Source organism: Melospiza melodia, chromosome 2 (genome assembly GCF_035770615.1).
Source record: "Melospiza melodia melodia isolate bMelMel2 chromosome 2, bMelMel2.pri, whole genome shotgun sequence".
NCBI classification, from domain to species: domain Eukaryota; kingdom Metazoa; phylum Chordata; class Aves; order Passeriformes; family Passerellidae; genus Melospiza; species Melospiza melodia.
In genome coordinates, this window is record NC_086195.1 from 87,516,008 (window position 1) to 87,531,308 (window position 15,301).

The window sequence follows — 15,301 nt, forward strand, 5'->3', positions numbered from 1 at the left end:
GCGTGAGCCCACAGACAGCGCACCCCCTCCGCCGGTCCCGCCTCCGTGCCGTCGCGCCCTTATGGCATCACGGCGCTGAGCAAAGGCCCTTTTCCGCGCTGGGCGACGACAGCGATGCCTGCGCAGGAGCTGCGGGAACTCGGGGCGGACTCGCCCCTCGCCCAGCTCCCGGCGCCACTCCGGAGCGCTGAGCGCTGCCCCAGGGCACCAGTGCGCCCGCCCCCCGCCGCCGTCGCGCCACAGCCCGCGGTCCCGGTCCCGGCACGGCGCGGGGAGCAGCGGCCGCTGGGGCCGTGTGGGAGGGGCGGCGGCCACGTGGCTGCCATGGCAACCGGCCCGGCCCCCGGGAGGCGGGAGCGGCGGCGGGGCCGGGGCTGCCATGGCCGGGACTCTGCTGGCGCTGCTGGCCCTGCTCGGCGTCTCCCAGGTGCGCGGCGACCGCCCGGGGCTTCGTGCCAGGGCCTCCGGTTAGGGTGGGCAGCGGGGAGGGCCCGGCGGGGGGCGCGCCCAGGGCGGGGGGTGCGGGCGGCGCCCCGGGACCCGCCCGCTCTCGGTGCCTCCCGCGCCGCCTGTGGCGTGTGGGTTCCGGGCGGAGGCTGCGGCACCGGGCGGCTTCGCAGCCCCGCCGAGGCAGTGCCTGCGCGGGGCGGCCCCTTGCAGGGGTTCAGGCGGCGTGCTGCGCCCCAGCGGGGAGACGGGAGTTTGTGGGTCACTGACTTCCCGCTGGATGCTGGCAGGTGTTCTCCTTGCTTCACTGCTCGCGGTTTTCCTTCGTGTCAGGCCGGCCTGTCCGTCCGCAGCTCTGTGCCATCAGGGTGTCTGTCCCCTGGTCCCGACAGGGCGAGCGGCAAAGTGTCAGCTGGCCCTGGGCCTTCAGGGTCGCCCGCGTTAATTCTTAGCTCTGTGCTGAGTGCTCCGTTTCAGTGCTTAGCTTCTCCTCTTCTGCTGGAAAAATAGAACAAGAAGGTGGGGAATTATTTTTTTCCGTTATTGTTTAAAATGTATACATTGACCCGAATCTGACTGTTCCTGGCATTTTACAATTCTCCATTTCCAGGGTGTCGTGTTCATTCTTGACCTGTATTATTTTTCTTTTTCTGATTTTCACATCCTGAAGTGGCTACTGAATTTGGTGCATTTTGAACCTTCTGTACTATCTTCCTCATTTTGGAGAGTGATTTGCAGATATTAACAGCAGCTCTGGTGTAAGAAATTTCAGGGTGTGTGTTTTGCCTTCTAATTCCAGAGTTCCCCAATCCAAAGAACTTGATTCGCTAGTTTTCAGATTGTTGAAGCTTTCCAAACCCCTGGCTGCAAGCCTGCTTCTATTTATCTGTCTTTAAATTGAGTAAATGAATTTATGATGCTTTTACTTTCACCTGCTGTTTCCTTTGATCCCACCCTCAATGGAATTTAACTACTGTATATTTATTTTGTATTCTCAGGTTTTAAAAGCTAAGAACTTCTCTCATTGGAAGGGAGAGCAACAGATGTACAAGCTGGACATAGGCTGGCCTAAAGCTCCCGAATACTTCACTGGCCAAACATTTTGTGTTGCTGTTGACTCTCTCCATGGTTTGGTCTATGTAGGACAAGTGAGTGGAAATACCATATTTCTCTCTGTGTTGTTTTTGTAGGTTTTTTGCCTTTAAAACGTCTGGTTAAGATTAGGATATATATGTGTATGTTTATTTACATATATGTACATATTTATATAAATGAATAATGATTTTATCAAACTCAGAGAAAATATAAATGGAGATGTCTCTGCTAAATCTATTTTTGAAAGCAGTTCTGGCACAACATTTTTTTGTGGGGTTTTTTTAAAGCATTACATTTCTGTGGTATGAATGCATGATCCAACTTCACTGAGTTACAGCAGCTTGTTCCCTCAGCTGTAAGATAAAATGTGATTGTGGAGCAACTGAATCTCCATTTTTTGAGGCCTCGTGCCATGAAATCAAAACCACACAGCTCTTTCAACCAGCTAGAGTAACTGGAGGTAAATTATTTCCTCTACCCAGGTTCATGTGTGAGTATCTCTAGGCCCTGGATAAGTCATTCTCTCCATGGGATGTGGTGGGAATGTCATGTAAAGCACAGTATGAGTACTTGAGTGCCATGCAGCTGATGAGTACTGTTGCAGTTTGTCACGCCCATTACACTGGGCACACTTTTCAGCAGGAACACAAAATCACAATTCAAGCTGAAGACCAGGATAGCTGCAGCACTTGGCTGCTCTGAAGGCTGGACTCAGTGTGATATAAGGTGACAGTCTAGACTGACTGGAAGGTTTTTCATACTAAATTTAAACCCATATTTCTTTTTCCTTTTCTTGCTGGAAAAAGAGTTCCAGCAAACAATCATATCAGGAGATTCTTTCAATTTGTGAAACATTGCAAAAACTTCACAAAGAGGATTTTTAAACTATAAAATTAGTTACTTAATATGTTTTCCTTAGAACTTTTTTTACCTTTTCAGCGGGGAGACAATGTGCCAAAGGTACTTGTATTCTCAGAAGAAGGCTATTTTCTTCACTCCTGGAATGATACTGTTGAAATGCCTCATGGTATCTTTGTATGGAACACTGAAACAGGAAGTTCAGTATGGCTCACAGATGTTGGAACAGGTATGCATCATAGTGATATGAGAAATATTCAGGGGAAGAAAATGTAATATAAAAAACTCACTTATTTAAGTCTCTCACACAATTCTGAGATAAATTTGTGCTTTACTTGCCATGAACCAACTTCCCATGTGCTGCACAAAATAGTCTGAAGTTTCATGAGTTGTGCTGTGTCTGCTTACAGCTGCTGAGCTTGGTCAGCCCTCCTCCCTACCACCCAGAAGTATCAGGGAAAAAAGCCTGATAGACATAAGTTTAGCCTGGCTTGACCTAGGTTTAGTGATCCTAATACAGTGGAGGAATAGTGTCAGAGCCTGTGAATTTACTCACCCACTGTCATATAGAATTTTAGAATTTATTGTAGAATTTTGTATGTTATATTAATATCACTTATCAGATCTTCAGTCTTTGAAGTTTTAATACTTACATTTTGTTTTGTTAAGATGTTTTTGCATTTTCTTTTTTCCTTGATTCAGGGAAATATGGACACACGGTGAAGCAGTATAGCCCTTTGGGTAAACTTTTGCAGGTCTTGGGCACACCTGGTAATGCTGGTTCAAGTTTGATTCCCCTGCAGTTTGATCAACCAGCAGATATCTTTGTGGAGGCAACTGGAGAAATGTATGTTGTTGATGGAGATGGAGGAATGAACAACAGATTGCTCAAACTATCAGATGGTATGGAAGAAAGGAACTCTTGCAGTAAAACTGGATTTTAAATAACATGGCTTGGGAATATTTTTAGGCGAGTACTAGACAGAACTGTCATTTAACTTTAGTTTGAAGACCTTACAGAATCAGAACCTGTTTTATTGCTTGCTACTTCAGGAGAAATCTCCTAGTCATTCATGAGAAGAGGCTGATAGAGTGGCTATGTTCAGTGGTTACCCCAGGACATTCATTCTCGAAGACAGAAAGCTAAGGGGGATTCTTATTGCTGTCTTTAGTCACTAAAAGGAGGCCATAGAGAAGACAGAGGCACATTTGTTTTGAGATATACAGTGAAGAATGAGGAACACAGAGCAAAAGATTCAAGAGGGGTGAATTTCTGTTTGATTTTTGTTGGAAAGCATTCAGAGTTAGGGTGGTCAGACAGTGAATGACAGGGTTGTCCAAAGATAGTTTGCACTCTCCATTCCTGTAGATTCTCAAAAACTGATGAGTTATGGGCAATTTGATCTAACTTAAGAGTTGGATTTTTTATCAAGGCTAGTCCTGCTTTGAGGAGCAGGTTGGACCTGGCAGTGTCTGGAGGACTTTTATACTTTAATTGTTCTGTGATTCTAATTAGCTCACGCATACTCCTCAGTTCAGGCAGTGACTAAAGAGTCCACAGGTGGAATAAGTGGAGGAGATACTGTTTCTCCATTTTCCTATCAAAAACCAGATACTTTCCTATTACTTAGTTTGCAAAATGGTAAATTGTTAAAAGTGAAAACTTCCAGGTAACAAGTTTTAAAAATCAATTTAGGAAATAAATTAATAGCATAATTGGCCAACTTCTTTTTTTACCTTTTTGTATTTTTTTTTTTAATTCAGTGTTTAACAGAACCTTGGATTATGGCTCTTGTATATTACTGACTACATTTTTGTAACCATAATCATGAAACCACTAATAACAATCCAGGCATCACTGTAGTAGTCATGTTTTCTCTGAGATTTATGTATTGGGAGTACTGTGTTTAAACAGTTTAGAAATCTCACCTTTTACAAACTACCCAAGGTAACTTTGCAAGAGGTTGACTTAAAAACTGGTTTATTTGTTGTTTTCTCACTGTGATTTTTTTACTTTTATTTTTCATGGTGCTCACTGTTCAGACTACAAAGAGTTATGGCTGACTGGAACAAATGGGAGTGGCATTGGTCAGTTCAAGATTCCTCACAGTGTGACAGTGGATGCTTTTGGACGGGTAAAGAATTGAGGAAATTTTTTAATTTCATCTTCTAACAGACTTGTTTATATGTATTTAAACAAAACATATTTTTTTGTTTAAGCTGTGTCACTTTATGGGGTTACAGTTTCCAAGCTGAAATTTCATAGTGCAGGTTCTGTGGAAGCAGCTGACTCCAATGTTAATACCAGGATCCTGATCACTTATACTGTCAATGTCCATGCAACAACAGAGTTTGTAACAGATTGCCATTGTGAGACTACAGGAGAATTGTCTTCTGTAATACATAAAAGCACTTCTGTTTCTTCATGGAGAAGCAGCAGCCTGCTGGGGCCATCCTGACCTTGATTAACAGCTCTTCTCCCATGGGAAAGTGCATACCAAAGGATCGAGTCCAGCCATAAATATCTGTGCTTTGATGTAAAACCCAGAAAACTGGGCTATGAATGTGTGGGATGAATGATAAGAGCTAGAAACATTGGCTCTGCTCTTTCTGGTTTTTTGTGGTCACTTTTTCCTGCTGGCTGGCTGTGTAGTTGATCTTAAAACTTGTTTACAGAAGAAGCATAGAAATACTCAAGTGTGTTTATTAAAGACGATCCTGCTAGATGACAAAGTGGTGGACCATTACCCTCAGTTGCTACGCTTCAAGGGGCTTTAATTTCATATTTTGAAATTCCAAATAACATTTAGGTGATAGTGAGACTCTAGCTAGGTTGTGGACATTATTATCTTTTACATGCAGCTCAAGGCATTCCAAGAGTCTGCTTCTGCCAGGCATTAATTGTAAGTCTGGCTTTTGGTCTTCTGGTCCTAGAGAGGAGTTATGCAGTCACTTCCTAATCTGTTTCAGGGAAAATAAGATTGCTTCACTACAACACCACTGGTTGAAGCTAATTCTGCTGATGCAGTCTGAATCAGAATAAGAAATGTATATAAAATGAATTCTCTGCCAAAACTAGCAGAGTGGGAGAAAAAACAGGAGGAGCATGATCACTTTATGCTGCAGAATAACTGTGAGTTTATTCATTCAAAGACAGTGACTGGGATAAGCTATGATTTTACTGCCAACATAGTGTGGATCATCATTTTAAGTTGAGAATTAATTGTTAATTCGTAAGAAATCTAAGACAATGCTTTAATAGTTCTTCATTTAAAAACAGTGATGAAAGGTCTAAGGTTATGTTTATTGCTCCCTTTTTGGTGATACTCCAGAAAAGTCATGAAGTTTACTTACCAGACTTAAGACTTGTCAGCAGCTAAAACTTCAGTGATTGTTGTACAAAAAATGCCTTCATTGGAACTGTCTAGTGGTATTGCTGGCTTGCAGTGTTTGTGAACCCAGTTAACACAGGGTGGGACAGAGACAAAACTGGTTAGACAAAACCAGCTAAACATGCTCTAAGTGTTTAAATGGCTAAATATTTGTACTAGTATTAGGCATGTCAGGAGTGTTTGCAGATCATGATCATGAAATGAGACTACCACTGGAAAAAAATGCAGGTGACAGACCTTAAAACAGATCTTCTGAATTTAATAGGCGGAAATATGTCCTCATTGTGGGGATAAAAATCCTACCAAATATGTCATATAGCCACAAAAAAAGAAGAGAAGGTGATGATTTCTCTGTTAAAGTAGTATAAAATAATTTGTGTGTGTTAACTTGTAGGTCAGTTTTGGTATATATCTGGCAATCTGATCTATTGATTTAGTTTTGAATGGCAAGGTATACATTCTTCCAGGGTACAGTCTTCCATTTTTACTACAGGGAACTTTGCTCTCATAGGAAACAAATGTATTTAATTTTTTCTCTTTGTTGACCATGATTTTTCTTTTTGATAGGTATGGGTTGCAGACAGAGGCAACAAGAGAATCCAAGTTTTTGATAAAGTCACAGGAGAATGGCTTGGGTCTTGGAACGGATGTTTTTCAGAAGATGGACCCTATTCTGTCAGGTATTGTTGAACAGTTCTAGTAGCACACAATTATGTAAATAAGGTGTACTCTTACTGGTGAATTAAAATGTTGACATTTAATGCATGCTGACAAGGAGTTAACCAGTGAAATTAGGTGCTGGGTGTCCTAACATATGCAAAGATCTGCACAGTTGCATCTTGACAGAGAAATGCTGGCTTTATAGCAAGCCCTGTAGACTTGAGTGCAGGATTGGGAGCTTCACTTTAAAGTTGTTATGTTAATAATCTTACTCTGTTGCAGCTTTTACAGGAAGAAAGATTTTCTTGAACAAGTTTTCTGTAGCATAATGTGTCTTGGTAAGCAGCCATATGAAGAGCAAGGCTTACAACTTAATTCCCAATGTTACATTGCATTTTGTTTTGGTCGTAGCCTTCAAAATCGTGATTGTTAAAGAGATTTTGTTTGTGTTAAAATGAGGAGTTCATAGTTCAAAAATATGTTTATCTTTCACAGGTTTACTGCCGATTACAAATACCTGATTGTAGCTCAGCTGAATATCAACCGGTTGGCAATCTTGGCAGCACCTCCAGTTGGCTCCATTGGGGACTGTGCCATAGTCCACAGTGTCCAGCTGGCTGATGAAACCAAACCACACCTTGTGGATGTAGACATGAAGAGTGGAGCAGTCTATGTTGCAGAGATTGGAGCCCAGCAAGTACAAAAATATGTACCCTTAAGCTGATGGTTTCTCACAACTGCTGTGGCACAAGCTGTGTGACATTTAAGACCTATGACCACATTTCCTTGAGTTCTTTGTGGATTGTGTTTCCTTAGACAAGCACAGAACTGCACAAGTGCTCCCAGAACTGTAGAACTAGGAGTCTCTCCTAGCTGTTTTGGAGTTCTGGAGAAGTACTTGGTGTTGAGCTGTTACTTGTTTAAGTAATGATATGGTGGCTTTTACTTTTGTTCCAATTATAAAATGATAAGCATTTTAATTTTATTATATAAAACTTTAGAAACACAACTCTTCATCTTAAATGTATAGAGCCAACTTGGGGCTCTGCTTAGCCTGTGTTTGTTGTTAAATGGTCAGAAATGTCTGAAAGAAGTTCTATAAATTATTTCCTGAGAGAAGAGCACTTCATTTTAATGTTCCTTCACTTTGTTTTCTGAATGGTTGTGCTGATACTGTCCAACAGAGAATATAAGGATGTGTCACAATGTTAAATTAGATGCTGCTGGATATTGGTGTCAGTACTGGCATCTGCCTTAGGTGGTTAATGACATAAGTATTGAAATCTGTTTTCAGCTCTAGCTAAAGCCATAAAGTCTGTAATAAGCTTAAGCTAAATTGATATTAGACACTTCAAACTAAATTAAAAGTATCTCCACAGCAGCCAAGTACTGATTCTTAACTAAATTAGTTCTTAACCTTATTTGATTTATATCAGCATGAGTTTTCAGTTCTGTAAGATTTCATAGTAGAACATATTGAGGTTCAAGTCGTGTAAGTTCCTCAAGAAAAACAAATTGCAATTTGCTATGAAAGTTTTAATCAGCAGTAGAGACTGGGAGACATATGATTTTCTTCTGATTTAATTGAAGCTCTGTCAGTTAACAGCAAAGCATCTGTTTTAATTTATTTCCACAACTCAGACTTCATCAGCTTCATTAATGTGTAGAGTTAAGTTTCTTACACTATATTATAGCAGATGTCTCTAAGCTCTGTCCTAAAAAATCCTGCTTCTCCATTCCCAGAACAAAGTGGTTCTCCTTTCTTTGCATGTTGCTACAAGATTTTAAGTTCACTTTATAGCATAGAGGGAACCAGGTATGGGAAAAATGGGATGAGGAAAATGGCATGGCAGAAATGAAACCATGTATAACTGATTACCATGGTAAAACTGTGGATCCACATTCCATATTTTCTAGCTCTTGGAAAAAATATCAGAGGATTTTTGCTGTTTCCACACATTTATTCTACTGTGTGGATTATTTTAATGCTAATTACCAGCTAAGAGAGGTTGTTTTTTTCTACTTTCTTAGAAAGGGAATATGAAAATGGAATTGTACTGATGGGAAATACCTACTTCAGTGAATATTGTCAAACGCAAATGCTACTTAATTTGGTAGGTTTCAACCTATGATCACAAACTTGTGAGTCAGCAGATGAAAAAGCTGTTCAAAAAAGTCAGATTCATATTTTCTCTGAAAAATAATTCAGCTATGGAGCCTGACTGCCTGATTTCAGCATTATGTGAGATTAATGCCCTAAATGTGAAAGCTTTGTTGTTGGCTACATCCACAACAATAAGACCAGATCCTATCTGGGGCTGCCCTCACTCAAGCCTTAAAAGCAGAACTTCAAGATTATACACTAGCCAATATGGCCCATCACTCATGTGGTCTTGAATGGGAGCTAGTAAGCAATATTTATTTGCTGACAAAGTAGCAGTACTTCCTCTAGACCAATGTGAATATGTCCACACAGTGTGTTGTGTGGCTTTTCTAACTAGTTTTTGACTAGCTCAGGGATCTGTGCTCTGTGTGCAATTTAGCTATTTCTTGTCTACACAAGGTGGGTTTATTTTATAAAATTTTACTATAAAATCATGATTTGAGCATATATTGATGTGTAGGGGGTCCAGGCATACCCATCTTTCTTCACTACATCCTGTCCTTATTTATTTTTCCTTTGTCACATCCATTTGAAAATAGAACTCCAAGCTCTCTGGGAACATGTTTTTGTATTCAGTAAAGCAAAGAAGTGCACTTTTGGATGTTGGCAAATAACTTACTTGTACAAGTTTCTGCTTGCTGCATGGATCTGCTCTCAGCTCTTTCTCATGAGCTTTTGGCTCCAAGAAGTGGAGAGCATCCATCCAGTTTTGTGTGGATTTACTGAAATAGATCAAGGTGCCAAAATGTGCCTTGCCACTAGGCATTTGGGTATCTGTGATAACAAGGGTCAAGGGATGCTTATTATTAATAATTATGAGATGCTTAGACTCTATTTTATCTCTGTGTTTCTGGCTAGACTGAGAAAATGATTTTGTGCACTAACTTGCTAATTATCTGAATTTTTTTCTTATGTATCGTCTTCAAACCAATTTCTGAAGAAATGCATAGCAGGAGAATTTGATAAAATAAATTGAGAGATTCGCATTAATAAACTCTTGGGTGTTTTATTTCTGTACAAATATAAATACACTCAATTGTAATGGATTGCCCTTCTAAATACAGGGCCTTCAGCACTTAAACAAGATATTTAATAATTTCTGATAGCAAGATTTGAATGTAATCTAAAATTCCATGTTATCTTTATGCATCACTATTTCTGTGGCCAATCTCTTTTGCATTCTAATTTATGTATCAACACAGAGACATAAATATCTCTCATATGTTTCCCTCTGAGTAGTTAGTAAAATACAATGATGAGTTACATAAGTGCCAAGTTTTTAAAAAAAAGCATTTAAACTGTATACCCTTATGATGCTAATTGGGAAATTAAAAAGAAACTAACAAAACACTTCTTATACCAAATCAGGTTTTATTTTCAGAAAAGATTTACTTAGCAGTCTGTCTTGTTTTTAAAAGACCTAGAAGGATTTTCTATGGATTAGAAATACTTGCACAAGAAAAAAAGTAACGTACTGCAGTGTTAACTAGATAAGAGAGGAACCTAAGGTGATTGCTAAAACCATCCAGAAATGTAATTTCAGGTAATCAGTGCCTGCTTTTACATGTGAACAGTAATCACTGGAGTATTCAACTAATGGAAATAGAAATACCCTCTATTTTAATTTCTCCAATTTTGCAGCCTTTTTTTTTTTGGGTAAGTATCCAGGTTGTTAACTGGATGTGTTTCCAGGAGATCACATAGGCCTCTCCCTGCACGGAATCATAGAATGGTTTGGGCTGGAAAAGACCTTCAAGGTCATCTGGTTCCACCCCCTCTGCCATGGGCAGGGAACTTTGCACTATATCAGGTGGCTCAGATATCCAACCCCACCTTGAACACTTCCAGAGATGGAGCATCCACAACTTGATTGGCAAACCTGTGAAAGTGCCCCATTATTCATGATTGATTTGTGATGCTCAACAGCCTTTTTTTGTGTGTGTGTGTTCTCACAGTCAGAAATGTATTACCTATATTTGGCCAGAACAGAAAAAGCCTGAGTGAGGTTTGTGCTATGCAAGATCAGGTCAGTGAGGCTGAGCACCTCAATAAAAGCTGAAGGGGAGGGTACAAAAGTATGTTTGTGGGTCTGTTCGTTGCTGGGAGTTCACTGCCTCTGTGGGTAAGTTCTCTGCCTTACAGAGGTTATTAACCTTTTAGAAGCATCAGTAGTCACTTATCTCAGTTAGCACTTACTTTCCTAACAATTTGTATCCCGAGAAGCCTTCTCAAGCAATCCATCAGCCACAAGTGTGTTTGCAGTCACTCAGATTGCGTGTACCCAACGTAAGAGGGCACCAAACCCCTGCTGATGCTTGGGGCACTCCGTGTGAGGACAGACCTAACACCTGGCGCTTCCTGAACGCTTTCAGTAAGTCAACAAAGATAATGAAGTGCTCCGGACTTCCTTTCTCTTTTCAAAATAGACTGCTTGAAGCATAAGCTGATCATAGAATCATAGTAATTTTGCCCTGTTATTACTGGATTTATGTCCATCTTTTATTTCCTTGGTTTTCCTAGGGAAAAAAAAATCAGTAATTCAGTGTCCAGAGACAACTGGATATTGTGAATTGATTCTTGTAGTGCTTCTATCCTTGGTTTCAATTGAATTAATAGTGATAGGTTGCTTTGGAAACATAGCTGTTTATAACAGTATAACTGTAGCAGAATAATTATACCAAGAGAGTGATGCCAGTATGTTTCTGTACAGAGGTGACCCTGAGTAAGATTAGAGCTAAATTTACTTAATCTCATTCACCAATTTCATTGTACCCCTCCTTCCTCAGCCTTTGTTTTAAAAAATCTTGCTCTGGTTTTGTATTACTATTTTATCCCACTCCTTTGGGAAAATGCATCTACAAAAATTGTATTTTCCAGTAGCTGCCATAAAAAGGATAGAACACAGGCTTTTCTTCAGGTAAATGATTCAATATTGTTGAATCATTCAGTCTTTCAGTGTTCATAAATCATTAAATTCATGTTGCTTATATGAAATTTTAAAAGTAGGAGCATATGAATTGATGCGCACAGGATGATTTGTTACTGTATTAAAGCCAAAATAACACTGATACAAATGAGATATTGAACAGACATTCTTTATCATAGTATCACATGTTTCAAGTCTTAGGAAACCACATGTAATTGTATAACTGGATCTGCAAAACAGAGGTGAAAAATACTGCCCATTTACCACAGGAATAAGCCTGATAATTCAGTCTCAGCTGTGGAGGAATCTCTTACAAACAGATAAAGACTTCAGAAATCTCTTTAATCTCTTGAAGAGTCTGTACAGTTAAATTTTTCCTACCAGTCAATAAATATTAGGAAGGGCATGCTTTATATTTAATCTGGGTTAATTTGTTTTCAACACCCTGTCTTCTGTTTCCAGGTAGTTTAGAGATGTAATATGGCTTTTTTTTTTTTCTTATCACCCATGGAATCATTTATAGATGAGTACTGAGTCATCTCTTCCTCTACTCCTTATCTAAACCATATAGTTTGGAAAACTTGACTTGCAATGGATAACTGATAAGACTATAATTTCAAAACATTTTTGTAGCACTTTTTAATAAAAACAAACAAATGCTTTTAGTGGTGAAGGTACTTCATTAATAGGACATAGAGTCACAAAGTCAGTTATTTTGTCTTACTGAAAGTCAAAAGTTTCAGCAAAGGGATCAGAGTTGCCCTCATTTCAATCTGATCACCTTTGATGTTCCTCCCAAGGGTCATGCTCTGGGTGCCTGTGCCATGTGTCCATCATCCCACAGACAAAAAGCACTATACTCTCTGCATCAGGTACTAAAATATAAAAAAATAATTTTTTTGAGGGAACACATCTCCCACAGTCTAACACAAACACAAGGTAGCACAAGCTAATTTTTGTTGAAAGATTAGAGCCCTTGAAAAATGTTGGCATTCAAATGAAGGTGCTCTTTCAATGTTTTAATGATTTCCAGCCAAGACACTATGCTGATGGTTGTGCTGGTTTATCTCATGTGCAGTGGTGTAGCTGGAAGAAGCAGGCAGAAGATGACTCTTGGCTCCCAAATGAGGCCTCTCACTGCAATGTTCATGCAGTGGGTGACTGGTCTGCAAGCAAATACCCATAATTGTCTCTACAGGAATGCTGTAAAAGAGAAAGGAATCATACTAGGCATGTGCTTCAACATGTGTATAAATCTTACAGTGGAAAAATGTCTTTAATCAATTAAGGAGGAGACCTGGATGTCAGGGGGAAGGAGAGGGGAGGGGTCTCCCTAGCAGAGTCCACACTAGCTCTGTAATAAGGCTTGCCCCATCTTACTTAATGCCCAGTCTAATTTCAGAGCTTTTAGTAATGAAAACTAGAAAATTGTTATAAGAGCAGGAGATTTAATTATAAATAAGGATTGCCATGATTAGCCTCAAAGCTGTTGCCTTAACAAGGTTTTGTGACGGATGATGCTACCAGATAAAACAGAAAGAAAGTCTGAACCATATTTAAGAAAATTAGCTAAAGGAGTTAAAAATATTTGGGATGACTTTAGAGGTGGTACCTTGCAATTGATTTGAAAATGCTTGCCAGTGTTCTAACAGGGACGCATGGTGCAGCAGACAGCTCCTGACTTTCATTTTGCCCAATTTTCTTGTCATAGATGTCCTTCTTTCTCATAGAGTCAGGAGGAAATACAGGCCACAAAAAATATTTACCAAACATCTTTTATGAATTAAACTATTACTATTAATAGATTCAATTTACTATTTTCTTTACTGTTAAGTCTGATGGTCTGACCCATGAAGACCTACCTCCAGAGCTCACCCAGCTGCAAAGGGCTGCCACAGACAGCTCCCACCATGTACTTACCTTCTCTTTGTCCTGCTGCTTTCCAGTCACAATTCCTCCATCCTCACACAGATGTTGACAGTGCACAAGTCTTCTTCCCTGCACAACTCCCCAGCAACGCACAGAAGAGAAGGACGGATTGAGCACCAGGAAGCCCTGGAGGGGCTTATGTTTAAAAAGTCAATTTCTTTTTAAATCAAGCATTGCAAAGAAGGGCACAGCTTACCTAAAAAGGGAGATTTGCTGACACTCTAGAAGAGTCCACCTCTAAAGCAGAGTTGGCCACCAGGAGTCCACCAAAAGGTTGCCAGGTACTGTGAAACCCATGCAGCTCTGCAGAGCAGCCATGTAAGGTCTGGTGTGTCCCAGCTGCTTCTCCCTGTGCCCTTCCTGTCTTGCATGGAACCAGAGGGCCCTTCAGTCACCATGGCTGCTCTCTGAGCAGCACCTTCCTTCTCCAACACAGCAAGCAATCACGCTCCCTATGTAAAACCTATAATGATCTGCAGACACAACTTTTGCAAGGAGAAATATTATCTCTCGTTAGCCCATTTGTGGCAGTTGAAAAGCCTTTGGGTATGCAAGGCCTTATGCAACTTCTTTTTTTTTCATCAACTTTCTCACTAGGTTTATTAAAGGACATCACCTTCCCCAGCAAATTTCAACTTGCTCAAGATGCTGTAACAAATTTCAGATTGTACAGATTGCATACTGTATGTATCCTTAACACAAACACACACACACACTCACGTATACAGATAATATATCAGGAGAGGTGTGCAGCAGGTGCAGTATGTATAATCTAACATTCATACAGATATATGCTATTTTAATTTAATTTTTATTGATCTAGTCTGGGCCCAAGGCATGCTGGGAGAGGAGAGTGGTAGCAAATGCTTCTATAATGAAACTTCCTAAGCCACCCAACATCAGCAGTGGTTCCCTGCTGTGCTTGCTCTGAACAGAGACAGTCCTTGCCCTTGAGGTCTTCCCCAAGGAAATGGGCTGGTGTTAAAGAAAAGCAATATATAATTCAGTAAGACAATCTGAAACTTCCATCCTTTCAAAAAGAGGTCTTGTTTGGTGTGAGGGATCCATTAGACCAGCTCAGGTGTCCCAAGGAATTCTATTGTGCCAATCTAACTCACTGCAGTAATTATGGTGTATGAGTTTGAATGGATTTTATTAAATCCTTAGTTCTCACTCCTTTGCTTGAGAGAAATTTTAGCTAGGATAAGAAAGGAATAATAGCTGCTTGACCCAAAATCTTTATCAGAGAAGAAACATTTGCAGTTTGATCTAAAAATCTCAAACCCTGTGTAATTTCAGAAGAAAAAGAAACAGCACTTGGCACTACACAATACATGAGATAAAAGCCCACACATTGCCAAGAGGGCATGACATAAGAACTCTGCAGAAAATGAAGCAGTGGGAAAATTAATAGAGAGGAAATTATGAGCACCTTCTAAAAAGTTTTATTATAAACATACCTCTTAGCCCATGGAAGAATTTCTTTTTCACTGCAATGTGGTTAGAGGTGAATCCAAGTAAACAGAACATTCAAAACTTAAGTGGAACACAGTGGCATTTCACTGAAGTGCAAATCAATGACACAGGCTGGAAATGTATCCTTTTTGTTTGGCAAAGATTTATGCAAGCCTAGTCAAATTGATGTGGTTCCTGGTGCACACATTTAAAGAGCTAGCACCAGGATAGAGCTATCCCTAGGATAGCAGTCTCGAATCTGAAGTGTAAATTAGACTCCAAATCAGGAGTGGCAATTGGTAACATTTCAATAAACACCAGCAGGCTGAGTGACTGATAATCCCACTGCCCATCCCTCGCTAGCCCGTGCCTCCT

General features: G+C 40.2%; 1 protein-coding gene and 1 long non-coding RNA gene across 5 annotated transcripts; one reads left to right on the top strand and one right to left on the bottom strand.

The window, feature by feature from the left end:
- The first annotated feature begins 351 nt into the window (after nucleotides 1–351).
- Nucleotides 352–9,610, top strand: NHLRC3 (NHL repeat containing 3). Its single transcript, XM_063149217.1, has 7 exons — nucleotides 352–427; nucleotides 1,446–1,595; nucleotides 2,482–2,629; nucleotides 3,103–3,303; nucleotides 4,444–4,535; nucleotides 6,360–6,472; nucleotides 6,948–9,610. The coding sequence occupies exons 1-7, from the start codon at nucleotides 380–382 to the stop codon at nucleotides 7,174–7,176; spliced, it is 981 nt and encodes a 326-aa protein (XP_063005287.1). The 5' UTR covers nucleotides 352–379; the 3' UTR covers nucleotides 7,177–9,610.
- A 377-nt stretch (nucleotides 9,611–9,987) lies between these two features.
- LOC134414520 (uncharacterized) lies at nucleotides 9,988–15,064 on the bottom strand. Of its 4 annotated transcripts, XR_010026762.1 has the most exons (5): nucleotides 14,932–15,064; nucleotides 13,668–13,831; nucleotides 13,463–13,597; nucleotides 13,155–13,261; nucleotides 9,988–12,745 (listed from the first exon to the last, which is right to left on the bottom strand). It is a non-coding gene; the product is annotated as an uncharacterized LOC134414520 (long non-coding RNA). The 4 variants fall into 4 exon arrangements; XR_010026760.1 differs by having other exon boundaries at nucleotides 13,463–13,831; XR_010026763.1 differs by having other exon boundaries at nucleotides 13,463–13,835; nucleotides 14,932–15,036.
- Nucleotides 15,065–15,301: the final 237 nt, after the last annotated feature.